At 50.1% G+C, this 14,549-nt stretch overlaps 1 protein-coding gene across 14 annotated transcripts in view; it reads left to right on the top strand.

The window, feature by feature from the left end:
* LOC138803435 (receptor-type tyrosine-protein phosphatase F) overlaps positions 1 to 14,549 on the top strand; it is a 91,670-nt gene that overhangs the window by 55,167 nt on the left and 21,954 nt on the right. For 10 of the 14 annotated variants that reach the window (XM_069987440.1, XM_069987438.1, XM_069987439.1 and 7 more), the window contains 6 exons: positions 2,280 to 2,549; positions 4,926 to 5,507; positions 5,738 to 5,874; positions 6,345 to 6,489; positions 11,397 to 11,702; positions 12,548 to 12,741. In XM_069987440.1, the coding sequence (XP_069843541.1) occupies positions 2,280 to 2,549; positions 4,926 to 5,507; positions 5,738 to 5,874; positions 6,345 to 6,489; positions 11,397 to 11,702; positions 12,548 to 12,741 (1,634 nt within the window). The remainder of the gene's footprint in view (positions 1 to 2,279; positions 2,550 to 4,925; positions 5,508 to 5,737; positions 5,875 to 6,344; positions 6,490 to 11,396; positions 11,703 to 12,547; positions 12,742 to 14,549) is intronic. The other 4 variants (XM_069987448.1, XM_069987451.1, XM_069987450.1 and 1 more) reach the window with 1 other exon arrangement.

Genomic DNA, 14,549 nt, shown 5'->3' with positions numbered 1-14,549 from the left:
TGATTCCTGGCATTTAGGAAAGATGATAAAAACATCTACTTAAGCTGGGCTCCAGTGGCTCATGCTTGTAATACTAGCAACTCAGGAGACTGAGATCTAAGGATCGCAGTTCAAAGCCAGCCTAGTCAGGAAATTTCCTGAGACTATCTCTAATAAATTACTAAAAACAAACAAACACAAAAGTGGAGCTGTGGCTCAAGTGGTAGAGCATTGGCCTTGAGCAAATGAAGCTCAAGAATAGCACCCAAACCTTGAGTTCAAGCCCAGGACTGGCAAGCGCGCGTGCGTGCGAGCGCGACACACACACACACGCGCGCGCGCGCGCACACATACACACACACACACTCCACTTAAACTAATGTAAACAGAATAAGGACTCTCTGGTGTTACAAAACTAAAAACTTAAAAATTGTAGAAGTAGATTTGATGTTGGGAAGGGCTAGAGTTGGATATTCAGTTTGGTCAGGCTGTTTGCTCTCCACTGTTGGCACCTTTGTTCTTAAGCATTCTCCCGGTTTTTTGTTGTTGTTGTTGTTGTTGGTTGTGGGGTTTGAACTCTGGAACTGGGTACTGTTCCTAAGCTCTTAAGCTCAAGGCTAGCGCTCTACCACATGAGCCACAGTGCCACTTCCAGTTTTAAGGTGGGTAATTGGAGATAAGAGTCTCACAGATCTTCTTGCCCAGGCTGGCTTTGAACCATGATCCTCAGATCTCAACCTCCTGAGTAGCTAGGATTATAAGTGTAAGCCACCAGTGCCCAGCTTCTCCTGTGTCTTTCCAGTGTTTTTCTCTCTAGAGGACTCAGAGTGAAGCAGGCCACAGAAGTATTGGAAACAAGGGCTGTGCAAGGTCTCATAGGCTGGTAAAGGTACAATTGGAAACCATGCAGGAGCTTGTTAAATGGAGGAGTGGCAGATTTCTGCCACCTGTTTATGGGAAGTCAATTAGGTGGGGCACAGAAGATGATACAATGCAGGAAAACCAGTGAAGATGGCATCCACTTGTAACCCAAGGAGCGAGGTGGTGGCTTGTAATTTAGAAATAGTTACCCATGTATTTGGAGAGAAATAAATAAGATTTGAAAGTTAGGCAGTGAATGGTATTAGCACCATGGGGTGACTTAGTGAATGTCTTGACTCTTGGCCTCAGTTTGACCCTTATGTAGTTAGGTCAGAGGTTGGACCCAGTGTTTCAGCTCTGATGCTGTGATACAGGACTGTGTGAGTTGCTCCTGATCGGGTATCACTGGTCCTTTGCATGCCTCGTCTCTCCAGCAAGGCTTCTTGGAAAGTTGTGTCTCATAGTGCCCTGGGGTCACTTAGTCTCACTGTCTGCTTTCTCCAGTCCTATGTGTAACGGTACCCATTAGGACACACCCGAGCCTTTGCCCAGCAGCTGCATGACCTGTCTGCATGCCACACATGCCTGCGTGTAGCTAGGTCTTGTCTGTCTTCCCCTCTCTCTGCATGCTCCAAATGTCTGTACCAAGCTTGCGATTTCAGGGGGTGTTCCCAGGCTGCACCCTGGACTGAGAAGTTGAGGACAACTTCTGGCCAGGGGAGTCTAAGGTGGGGAGTTGTGTCCAAACACAGCCACCCTCCCTCTTGAGATCCTTGCTCACTGGCACAGAATGCAGTCTGTTCAGTGCCCTCATCATGTTACTGCCATCGTCATGCCCATCCTGCCCGCAGACCACGTCCCTGGCCCGCCTCACCCCTTGCCCTGGCCCAGCCCTCCTGGGTTCCAGGCTGTACCTCAAGCACAGCTGAGGCCCAGCAGGTGGTCATGCCATTTCTCTTTCCCTTGGCCTGGAGGTAGAGGACTGCTCTGCCCCAACCATGCTGTGAGGACCCTGACCCTAGGGCCTGGATTTCTCTGGTACCCCAGCTGGTCCCTCTGGAGATGCATGGGGAGGGGGTCAGAAGTAAGCTAGGTTGTGGCCTTGACCAGGCCTGAACCTTGCACTGAGTCTTCTGTCTGTGGCCCTGGACAGACAGAATTTTTCTGGGCCTCAATGTCTCAGGCTATAAAATGGGAACTTGATTATAAGAACTTTCATTAAGATGTGCTATTCCAGATGGTCCCTGAGTGCAGGAACTACTTGTAGCCCCAAAGTGGGGTGGGATATGGTGAGCCAGGGTCCAGGGACACCACCCCTCCTGTCTCTGAGCATGGGCTTGGCTCTGACAAGAGGAGCTTCCTGGATGAGGGGCCCCTGCCCTTCCTTACAAACTCGTGTCCTACCTAGCCTGTGAGTGTCTCTCTCCCTCCTCCTGCAGTGCGCCGTGTGGCTCCTCGTTTCTCCATCCCTCCCAGCAGCCAGGAGGTGATGCCTGGTGGCAGTGTGAACCTGACATGTGTGGCAGTGGGTGCACCCATGCCCTATGTGAAGTGGATGATGGGGGCTGAGGAGCTCACCAAGGAGGACGAGATGCCAGTTGGCCGCAATGTGCTGGAGCTCAGCAATGTTGTACGCTCTGCCAACTACACCTGTGTGGCCATCTCCTCGTTGGGTATGATAGAAGCCACAGCCCAGGTCACAGTGAAAGGTAAGTAAACCAGGTACCTGCCACAGCTGGTGCCCTTCCCTGTCACGGAGGCTTCTAAGAAATCCTAGCTCCTATAGCAAATGAGTAAAAGCTGGCTACTATGGGCATAGACAAGATAAAGGTGTCCATCATTACCCTCTTCTGGGTACCCTGTCTTGGATCCTCTGTACCATTGGAGGAAGAGGGGCTTCTGTTATTCATGGCCTTAATGACAATAGCTAGCACATACTGAGTTGCAGGCATCATGCTGATAAATACAGTTTATTTTATCTTGTTTTAGCTTTAGTCTGGGCAATAGATGCTCTTATATGTTCTGTAAATGAAGGAACTAAGGTACAGAAAGGCTACATTATTTGCCCAGAGTCACACAGAAGTAAATGACAGAGCAAGGACTTAAACCTAGGTGATCTGAATCTTCGGCCTCTTCCCAACTACTTCAAAGTACCAGACCCTTGGACTGGACAGCATCCTAGAAACGTGGTAGAGTAATAGTCATTTAGCTGGGTGCTGGTGGCTCACGCCTGTAATCCTAGCTACTCAGGAGGCTGAGACCTGAGGATCGTGGTTCAAAGCCAGCCCGGGCAGGCACATCCATGAGACTCTTATCTCCAAAAAAACCACTAGAAAACTGGAAGTAGGCTGTGGCTCAAGCAGTAGAGCGCTTGCCTTGAGCTGAAGAACGCAGGGACAGCGCCCAGGCCCAGAGTTCAAGCCCCACGACTGACCAAAAAAAAGTAGTCATTTAGGGTTTGGGGTTCTCTGTTCATGGAGTCCTAGGAGCAGACATATGTACATAATACAGATGTGATAGACTTTACTGGTTACCCTGCTTCTGTTCTTGCCTGCCTCTTATCCATCCTCTATTCTGCAATTTGAGTGATCTTTTTTTTTTGGGGGGGGGGGGCGGGGGTCCCGTTGTGGGGCCTGAACTCTAGGCCTGGGCGCTGTCCTTCAACTCTTCAGCTCAAGGCTTCAACTCTTCAGCTCAAGGCTAGTGCTCTACCAGTTGAGCCACAGCGCCACTTCCGGCTTTTTTCTTTTTGCTTATGTGGTGCTGAGGAATCGAACCCAGGGCCTCAGGCATGCAAGGCAAGCGCTCTACCACTGAGCCACCTTCTCAGCCCTTCAGTGATCTTTTTAAGATATGAACTAGGATCATGTTATTCCATGCCCCCCCGTCTTTTGCATAGTGATGGGGAATACACTCAGGGCCTCATGTATGCTAAGCAAACACTATGCCACTGAACTGTCCTCCAGCCCATGTCACTCCCATGTTGTATTTTATTTTGACTGTTTTAAATTGTTACTCAAAAGGAGATACACAGAGGGGTTAGAATTATATAAGTCAGGAAAAGAATACATTCCTTTTTGGACAATGTCACCCCTTCCCTTGTTCTCTCCCAGTTCCTCCTTCCCATGCCCACCCTCAAGTTGTATAGTTCATTTTCAACATAGTCTCTAGTGAGTACCACTGCTGCATTTATTCACCCTTGATCCTTCCATTCAAAAAGGGAGAAACAACTGTCAGTGACTCTCATTGCTCTTGGGATAAAGATTAGGACTTTTACCATGGGTCCCCTAAGGCTAGCTTGCCTTCTGTCCTTAGCATGCATTGATATACAATGTTTTCAGTTTGCCTTGCTCCCTTCCTGCCCAGCCCTTCTTGTCACTGGCTCTATTCCCCTCATACCTCAAGTTGTAACACTTTCCCTCCTCGATCACCCCACCTAAGGAGATTATGTGGATTTTTCTGTATCTCATCAACCTTTTCCTGCTGTCCTTGTACATGATTATCATCAACTTGTTCAATGATTCTCTCACTGGAGTATAAACTCCATGAGGACAAGAATGTCACTCTGTGGCACTATTTCTCCCATGCATTTTCTGGTTATTTAGCGGGAAATCCATAATTATTCATTGGATAATTGTGTATCTGAGATTTCTCTACCTTCCACTTGAGCCAATCTATGGAGTATGTTAGCCCCATCTCTCATTCTAAACTCCAGGGCCAGCCCCTTAGGAAATATCTCCCTCTCACACACTTGTTAAACACTTGCCACCAGATAAGTATAGGTAAGCTACAGAATTGTGTCTGTTATCTAGTCTGGATGATTGATTTTCATCATCATGGGACCTCAAAGAACATACCACCTCTGAGTCTATTTGTTACTAGGTAGTAGGCCAATTTGTTACATACTTGCATTGGGTATGACCCAAGGCTCTCCAGAAGTACCAGTGGGCCTGATTTGCTGTACCCTTCTAGGCGCTAGTCTTCAAGATAGGCTATGGTCACATGCTTATGGATGATGCTCAAGGGTTGGATTGCTTCCCAGGTCAGGACCTCAGGAAGTCCTAAGTGTTATACTTTGTCCCCAGCTCTGCCAAAGCCTCCAATTGATCTTCTGGTAACAGAGACAACTGCCACCAGCGTCACTCTGACCTGGGACTCTGGAAACGCGGAGCCTGTGTCCTACTATGGCATCCAATACCGTGCAGCTGGCACAGAGGGCCCCTTTCAGGAGGTAGATGGGGTAGCCACTACCCGCTACAGCATCGGTGGCCTTAGCCCTTTCTCAGAATACGCCTTCCGAGTGCTGGCGGTGAACAGCATTGGGCGAGGACCACCCAGTGAGTCCGTGCGAGCACGCACGGGTGAGCAAGCTCCCTCCAGCCCTCCACGCCGTGTGCAGGCTCGCATGCTGAGTGCCAGCACCATGCTGGTGCAGTGGGAGCCACCTGAGGAGCCCAACGGCCTGGTGCGGGGATACCGAGTTTATTATACTCCAGACTCACGCCGCCCCCTGAGTGCCTGGCATAAGCACAATACTGATGCGGGGCTCCTTACCACTGTGGGCAGCTTGTTGCCTGGCATCACCTACAGCCTGCGAGTACTTGCCTTCACTGCTGTGGGCGATGGCCCACCTAGCCCCACCATCCAGGTCAAGACACAGCAGGGAGGTAGGTGGGACTGGGCACTGGGATGGGCTGCAGAGAGGCTGTGGTGGAGCCCTTCCTCCCTCAGGCTGTGCGATTGAGAGCTGAGGGAGGATAAGAGCAACATATTCCATAGATGCATGGTCACTTGGGATACAGGATGAGAGAGTGTGTGTTGAGCCCCTTCTCTTTCCCTGGGTGCCCCTGCCCTTGGGGTGTTGCAAAGCTGACAGAGCCTGCGATGGGTATTACAGTGCCAGCACAGCCGGCAGACTTCCAAGCAGAGGCTGAATCGGACACCAGGATCCAACTCTCCTGGCTGCTGCCCCCACAGGAGCGTATCATCAAGTATGAGTTGGTGTACTGGGCAGCAGAGGATGAAGGCCAACAGGTGAGCCATAGGGGACACAGAGGGGGAAGGAAGGGTTCTCTGTTCCTGAGGGTCTTTGGTGGGTGTCCCCAGGCAGGCTGTCATGGTTTTTGTGGCTCATGTGGGCACAGACTGCCTTTTCTGTGGAGTCTGTGGCTTATATAATTCTGTATACTTGCCACTTCTGTGCTTGAGGCAGAGTTCCTAAGGTTTGCCTGTGGTTCTCCTGGGCTCTGTGAGTTAATTGGTAATGGCAGAACCCTGAAGTTCCCTTAGGGCCATGTATCCCTGGTGGCTTCTATGGCCTGTGGTCCATGAGGCACCTGTGGTGTGGGCCAGGTCATTTATTCCTTGTGGGTTCCACATGACCTTGTGGTCTGCCTCCTATAGCCATGGTGGGCTCACAGAGGACAAGTGGAAGCCCACCTGGGGAACAGTCTCTGATGGCCATTGAGGTCTAAGCAGTGAGTGCGTGCCCCCTGCTCTTCCAGCACAAGGTGACCTTCGACCCTACCTCCTCCTACACTCTAGAGGACCTGAAGCCTGACACGTTGTACCGCTTCCAGCTGGCCGCCCGCTCGGATATGGGGGTGGGCGTCTTCACGCCCACCATAGAGGCCCGCACAGCACAGTCCAGTAAGTGTCTCCGGAGGCCACTACTGTCACACCTGGGCTGGGACACTCACATAGACACACATGCACACAACTTTCCCTCTGATCACATGAATGAATATTGGGTCCAGTATTGGTCTCTCATCTGGGCTGAGTCTGGACCCTAAGCAAAGGACAGGTAAGTCTTCCCTAGTCTGTGACCAGGAGGCTGCTACACTCTCTGCCCAGCCTCCTTTCTCCTTTCCCTCTCGCCCAGGTAAGTTCTATATCTGTGACTCATCTTTGTTCTCTGACCTCCCTCCAGTTGGGTCATACCAGTGACTTAGTGGTGACTTTGCCATATCTCATACCTGCTTTGGCAGTTGTCTTCCTTTTCCATAGCCCTACATTTCATCTTCCCCATCCCCTTTCTCATACTACTTACTTGTGAGTTGTGTTATCTCCCTGAGGTCACTGTGCTTAGGGACAAGTCTATGATAATCTGACTGCATAGAATATGCTCCCATGTCTGCCTGAGGAACCATGTCATTTGTGTGGTGATTGTGTGGCATGAGGTGTTGTATTCTGCATGTGTGAGACTGACAGTATGAATGTATATGTGCAACTTCTTTTCTTTGGGGGGGGGGGGTTTCCAGTCATGGGGCCTGACCTCTGGGCCTGGGCGCTATCCCTCAGCTCTTCAGCTCAAGGCTAGTGCTCTACCACTTGAGCCACAGTGCCACTTCCAGCTTTTTTCTTTTTGCTTATGTGGTGCTGAGGAATCGAACCCAGAGCCTCAGGCATGCAAGGCAAGCGCTCTACCACTGAGCCACCTTCCCAGCCCCTATATGTGCAACTTCTATGAGCCTACACCTGATTATACCTGGTCGGCAGGTGCCAGTGGATCATGGGTACGGCCTTTGTAACTGTTACTGTGGGTAATTGTGATGACCCTGTTGGTCCTATGAATGGGTCTGTGTAGTTCATCAGATGAAGATGACAGACCATTCGGTGCTATGTTTGTGAGAGACTCTGGGCATGATACTCTGTAATCATCTGATGGTATTTGATTTTTGTGGCCATGGTGTGGCTGGCTGAATGGCACCATGTGATTGAGAAGGTAACCACATATGATAGCCCTAAACATGACAGTATATATGAAATTCCTATGGTTTAGGACTGTGTATGAACCAGTGATGTCTAGAGACTGCATGTGACCTTGGGTTCATGGATTCATTCTTGAAGCACACCTGCAATATGCCTGCTGGGAACCAGGCCCTATGAGTAGTACAGAGCTGGCAGAATGGCCTCTGCCCACAGGGACTCTACCGTTAAGTAAGACAGGAATCCACATGTTATTACCCAAATGAGCTTTTAATTGCATTGGTGCGAAGTAGGATTAAGAAGATCACCAGGTAGAGAGATGATAGTATGGGAACCTCCCCTGGCGAGGGGTCATAGAGAGATTCCTTGGAGAGGTAAAAATCACTGAGGCCTGAAAGTGGCAGCCAACTGGGTAAGAACAGGAACCGAAGCCAGCCACTGGTGGCTCACGCATGTAATCCTAGCTACTTAGGAGGCTGAGATCTGAGGATCTCGGTTCAAAGCCAGCTGGGGCAGGAAAGGCTATGAAATTCTTAATCTCCCAATAAACCACTCAGAAAACCGGAAGAGGCTGGGGCTCAAGTGGTAGAGTGCTTGCCTTGGGCTGAAGAGCTGAGGGATAGCACTCAGGCCCAGAGTTCAAGACCCACGACCGACAAAAAAAAAAAAAAAAAAGGAAACAAAAGGAACAGATAACACAGAGCCAGAGGCCTTAGCACTGTGGCTAGAACAGCGGCTGGATCCATAGCAGTAAGAGCCTGGGGACAGAAGGCACTGGCTCTGGCTGTTGTGTTGAGGGTGAATAGGGAAGCTCACACAGAATCAGGAGATCACTCAGAAGCCTTTGCACACTGGCCTAAGCAAAGGATGATGGCTCAGCTGAGGTTGAGGTGGTGGCGATTTAAGAGTTGTCTGTTATACCACTTATCCAGGAGTTGGTGATGGATTGAGAATGGGGGAAAGAAAGAGAAGGTACAGGAACCAGGTATATCTTGGTCTGGTATATGAGATCTGAGAAGTGCATACTACTACCAGATTAGGAAATAAATATAAAGAGGGCACCTTACTGGGTGCCAGTGACACACACCTGTAATCCTAGTCAGGACATTGAGGCCTGAAAGGTTCTCAATTTGAAGTTAGCCTAGTTTTCTTGTAGCAAGACTTGATGTTCAGTTAACCAGAAAAATGCCACACTGAAGGTGTGGATCATGTGGTCGAGTGCCAGTAGCAAACAAGAAAGCCAAGCAAGAGCAGGAGGCCCTGAGTTTTAGCTCCAGTACCAGCTCACGTGCGCATACACACGCGCGCGCACACACACACACACACCACACCACACACACACACACACACACACACACACACAAGTTTACCTAGTTTGGAGAACTTGCAGTTCAAGATGTTGTGTGCTAGGCTGGGAAGGTGGCTCAGTGGTAGAGCACTTGCCTTGCATGCCTGAGGCCCTAGGTTCGATTCCTCAGTACCACATAAGCAAAAAGAAAAAAGCCGGAAGTGGCACTGTGGCTCAAGTGGTAGAGTGCTAGCCTTGAGCTAAAGAGCTGAGGGACAGCGCCTAGACCCAGAGTTCAGGTCCCACGACCAGACCCCCCCCTCAAAAAACAAAACAAAACATGCTGTGTGCTGTCCAAAGGCAGAGGTACTTAAGGGGGGATGGGAGGACATGAAATGGGACTAAATCAAGAACATGTAGTGTCTTGGAAATTGAAAGTTGTTTTGAGAAGTAGACCTCTTGCTGCTTTGGAGTAAGGCAGAAGCAGAGGAATTCAGGCCTTCCTTTCTTGCTGAATCTAGTGGGTGGAAGAGTGGACCTGATAAGAGTTAAGAGTAGCATGGGGACTATGGGAAATGAGGAAGTAGGACAGCAAGCCCCGAGGATGTCAAGTTCAGCTATGAAGAAAAGCATGGTAACTGGAGAGGGAGACGTTAGCATTGAATATGGGGCTTTCTTTTAAGGTAGGAAGAAGATCTTGAATATATTTAAATGCTGTTGGGAGTCAGTAGGAGAAAACAGGGAACACAGAAAAGAGACAGATTAAGGCTGGATGCTGGTGGCTAATGACTGTTCTTACTTCTGGCTACTCAGAAGGCCAACAACTGAGGACTATAGTTCTAAGCTAGACCTGGCAGAAAAGTCTGTGAGACTCTTATTTCTAATTAACCAGCAAATTAACTAATGGAGGTATGGTTCAAATGCTAGAGTACTAGTCTTGGGCATAAAAGCTAAGCAAGAACATGTCCTGAGTTGAAGCACTAGTACCTGCACATGCACAAACACACACAAGAAGAAAAAGATACAGTTCAACTGGTAGAATCTCTGGAGGTAGAAGGAGGCAGGGCATGGGTAATGAGAGAGCTTGGTTGTAGACATGGCAGCACCACTCTTAGGAGAGAATGTCGGTAAGTGGATGGGTTTGGATAGCTAGAAATGGTGTGAGCTGCTGTTGGAAAGCTTGATTTCCTCTGGAGAAAAAGAGACTTTATTCTGGAATCTGTAGGTTTAAAAGTGTGGAAAAAGTTAGTCACATCCTATATTAAGTAGGAGAATGAGCCAGGCAGGGAACAGACACCAATATGCAGCAAGAAGTCCCAGGGGAAACCACTAAGAAGATCCAGACAAGCAGCCTGTTCTACTCAGTGCTGCTTCATTCATGTTTTGTACAGGCCAGCAGAGGTGGACAGATGAGTAGGTGAGAGAGTTAGTTGGGGAGAGTGGTGAGCTGGTAGATCTTGGCATGAAAGCTGAATATTAAAGACAGTAAAGGCAGAGATGGATGAATAGATAGACCGACCAACCTAAGGAATGAAGAGTAGAAGTACTGGGGTCCTAGAGCAGCTGAGCTGGGACAAGATGGTAGAGAAGGTTGGAGGTCATAATTTTGGAGGAGTGGTACTATACAGAGCGTGGCCATAACCATGCAGAGGAGAGGAGAGGAGAGGAGAGGGGCTGAGACCAATGAGTTAGAGCTGCTGAAGTCACCTGGGCTAAAGGTAGTGACAGAACTTGAGATAGTGAGGATGCATTTGCTTTGGCAGTGATATTTTCAGTGTGCAGAGTGTTTGGGAATGTTGGACACAGAAGACACCGCCTCCTGATCCCTCAAGAGACCTGTTGAGTTGGGAGCACTTCTGTTGGGTACTTTTTCTCCAAACCTGAGGGATAAATGGCTACCTTTGTGTCTAGCCTTCTATTTCCTCAGTTGCCTGAGCTCAGGCTCACAGACAGGCACAGGTTAAAGCAGCCTTACATCCAAAGAGCCTTTTGGACCACTTGTCCTCAGAAGAGAAGAATTATATTCTCCATGCTGTGATATGTATTTGATACTATGTACGTTTTGTGCAAGATGGCATACATCTGGAGAAGATACTATCAGGTGTGTGTGGTGTGTGTGTGTGTGTGTGTGTGTGTGTGTGTGTGTGTGTGTGTGTGTGTGTGTGTGTGTGTGTGTGTGTGTGTTGGAAGAGCCTGTAGTTCAGAAGGAGTCAGGCTGTTCCAGTGGCAGTCTGCCTAGTGTGTGTGTGTGTGTGTGTGTGTGTGTGTGTGTGTGTGTGTGTGTGTGTGTGTGTGTGTGTGTGTGTGTGTGTGTGTGTGTGTGTGTGTGTGTGTGTGTGTGTGTGTGTGTGTGTGTGTGTGTGTGTGTGTGTTGGAAGAGCCTGTAGTTCAGAAGGAGTCAGGCTGTTCCAGTGGCAGTCTGCCTAGAGGGACCCTGGATGGCCATTGCAGCACGTGGGGTAGCCTGCCTGGGTGAGTTTCTAGTCCCTTGTGACTCAGTTGCCATGTCCATGATTCCCACCCTCCATTTGCCTGCTTCCCCTCCATTTGTCTTCCCCAGCCCCCTCCGCCCCTCCCCAGAAGGTGACATGTGTGAGCGTGGGCTCTACCACCATCCGGGTAAGTTGGGTCCCGCCCCCGGCAGCCAGCCGCAACGGCGTTATCACCCAGTACTCCGTGGCCTATGAGGCAGTGGACGGCGAGGACCGCGGGCGGCATGTGGTGGATGGCATCAGCCGCGAGCATTCCAGCTGGGACCTGGTGGGCCTGGAGAAGTGGACGGAGTACCGGGTGTGGGTACGCGCACACACAGATGTGGGCCCTGGCCCTGAGAGCAGCCCAGTGCTGGTGCGCACCGATGAAGACGGTAGGCAGCCTTGGCACAAGCGGGGGGTGGAAGGGGAGGCACACTGCCTAGGAACTAGACATCCAGGACCTTTCCTCCACCAGCCCAGGCTTTAAGTCCAGTTCTGACCTAATGGTCCAAATTGGGGAGCTATAGCTAAGGCAGCCTGGGCCCAAGTTCCATTTTTCGAATAGTCTTTGAAGCAGCTAAAGCCTTAAATGACTAGAATAGGCTGGGCACAGGTGGCTGATGCCTATAAGCCTAGCTACTCAGGTAGCTGAGATCTGAGGATCTCAGTTTCAAGCTGGCCCAGTCGGGAGAGTCCAAGAGGCTTACATCTAACCATCAGAAAAACAGAAGTAGAGCTGTGGCTCAAAGTGGTAGAGTACTAGCCTTGAGCAAAAGAAGCCCAGGAACAGTGCCTAGGCCCTGAGTTCAAGCCCTATGACTGACAAAAAAAAAAAAAGGCAGGAAAAGCAGCCCTCCATAAGATTTGGGAGATTAAGATTGGGAAGAGAAGTGCAAAAGACTAATAAATAGAGTCAATAGGACTACAACTTGGATGGATATTGACAAGGTATGGGTGCCCATGAAAAGTTGTATTGACTTTGGTTGGTTGAAGGCTTAGTACTTCATCTATTCCCCATGTCTGCCCTTCTACCAGGGTGGTGGAAGGAGGTGGTCCTGCCAGAGGGACCTCTTCCCCATGACAGGCAGAGGGTTCATCACTAGAACAGCCAGCCCATGGAAACTACATTAGGGCTTTTCCTAGGAGTATAGGATGTGGAGGCACTGGAGTTCGCTGTGCCCACCTGAGCCAGGGTCAATACCACCAAGCCTGACTTCCTTCTCTACTTGACTCTCAGTGCCCAGTGGGCCACCGCGGAAGGTGGAGGTAGAGCCGCTAAACTCCACTGCTGTGCATGTCTCCTGGAAGCTACCTGTTCCCAGTAAGCAACATGGCCAGATCCGTGGCTACCAGGTCACCTATGTACGACTAGAGAATGGCGAGCCCCGAGGCCCTCCTGTCATCCAGGACGTCATGTTGGCTGAGGCTCAGGTGCGCCATTGCATGGTGGTGGTTGGAATGGTGAAAAAAGACCATTGTGCATTGTTTCCTGCCCTTGGGGGCTACAACTGACATATATGGTCATTACCCTAGAGGTGGCTTGCTGTGTCCAGGGGTGGGTAGCATGGAGATGAGGAAACAATGAGATGAGATGAGGTTCCAGAGATACTTTTCTTGGAGCTGTCCAGGCTGGGCCAGCTCAGGCCCTGCCAGTCCTAGCCTGGTGGGTATCTCTGACTTAGCTACCAGTATTCACACTGAGGAGATGTCAGACATCCCCCCTCTTCCTCTCACCCCCCAGGTCCCCACTATACACTGCCAGGTCTGGCTTTATGGTTTGTAGGAAGCACATTTGCGGCAGTGGTTGGTCTGGGTCTTTGAACTGTGCTTTCTTCCCAGGCAGTGCTGTGCTAAGCATTCCCTCTTGGCCACTGCCTAAGGCAGACAAGGACTTGTGGCTCTTTCCCCACCCTCTGGCTGAAGGCCAGTGGCCATGGCAAAGCTCCAGGAGGAGGGCCCAGTCCCTGATGTTTATCTCAAGTGCTGTCAGCCAACTGGAGGAGCCAACTTCCCATGAGATCCCTGGGGTATTCTGAGACCTGGTGTACTATTCATATGAGAACATAGACCACTGAGAGGTCATGCAAGTAACCAGAATAACCCAGCATGTGGGTGGCAGAACTTGGATAGGAGGCCAAGTCTCTGGACCCATGAAAAATGGCTGCACTTTCACTTGAGAGCCCTCTCAAAATAATCTACTCAAGCATGAAAACACCTCACTTCATGCTCTCAAGATTTACCCATCTAGAATCAGGGCCTGGGGGTCCTTGGGCTAGCACTGAGCCAGCCAGTCCCAGTGGGAGGATGCTAGATTTCCTTCCTATCTAGCTTCTCACCTCTCCCTGGGAGCCAGGAGTATAAACATAAATTCCATGTTATATTGGCTGTGCTGAGGGGTAGGCTTAGTCACATAGACAGGAACTTTGTGCCTCTGGCTGCAGAAGCTAACATTCCTGCCTTCTAAAGCAAAATTTCTTTCTGCCCAGAGGGTGCCCTCTTCCTCATGAGCCTGCCCTGGGTTGAAGGACCAAGGGTGGCAGTAGAGGGCATGCTTATCTATCTGCCTGCATTCCTGGAACAGGTTGAAGGTTCCTCATAAAGCCTCAGTGGCCACACCTACCTAGAACATCCTAAGAATGTCTTCCTCCAGCCCCTCCCATTCTAGGGGACCAGAGCCACAATTGTGGCCACTGAGCTTCCAGCAAAACCACTTTGAGTCTTCCCTTCTGATCCCAAGCATTTTGAAAAGGTAGCTAGGGCAGAGGATCAGGGACGCTACCCTCTTTGCCTTATGTCCTTAAGGGGAAGTATACCTGAACCCAGGCTCCAGGTAGGCCACTGAAAACAGAACACCTGCCCTTGTGGACCCTTGGCAAAGCATCCTGTGCTTTGAGCAGGAGGAAACCAGATAGAATCCAGACTCCAGCCTGACTACTTCACTTCCCTCCCAAGAGCACCACAACCTGTCTTTCTCCACTTACCATATCATCTGCTACACCAGGGCCCTCATCAGTTCAGTAAGAACCACATAGCATGTGCTCCCCACACCTAGACCTCCCTACAACTAGACCTGTCTCCTTTTCAGCCTGGTTGTGAGGCTCATGGTTCCATCTCCTTTTGTCCTTTACACTCAGTCTGCCTTTTTCTTCCCCACTGCTCTGGTTTTATCTAGTTCAACATATTCTCACTCTTCTCTCTCCTTTCCTTCCCTTAACACTCCTCCAACCCCTTCCTTGTCC

The sequence above is a fragment of the Dipodomys merriami genome, unplaced genomic scaffold (assembly GCF_024711535.1).
Source record: "Dipodomys merriami isolate MVZ:Mamm:240054 unplaced genomic scaffold, mDipMer1.0.p SCAF_34, whole genome shotgun sequence".
NCBI classification, from domain to species: domain Eukaryota; kingdom Metazoa; phylum Chordata; class Mammalia; order Rodentia; family Heteromyidae; genus Dipodomys; species Dipodomys merriami.
The sequence above is the reverse complement of the archived record's forward strand: the minus strand, read 5'-3'. Positions and strand labels throughout refer to the sequence as shown.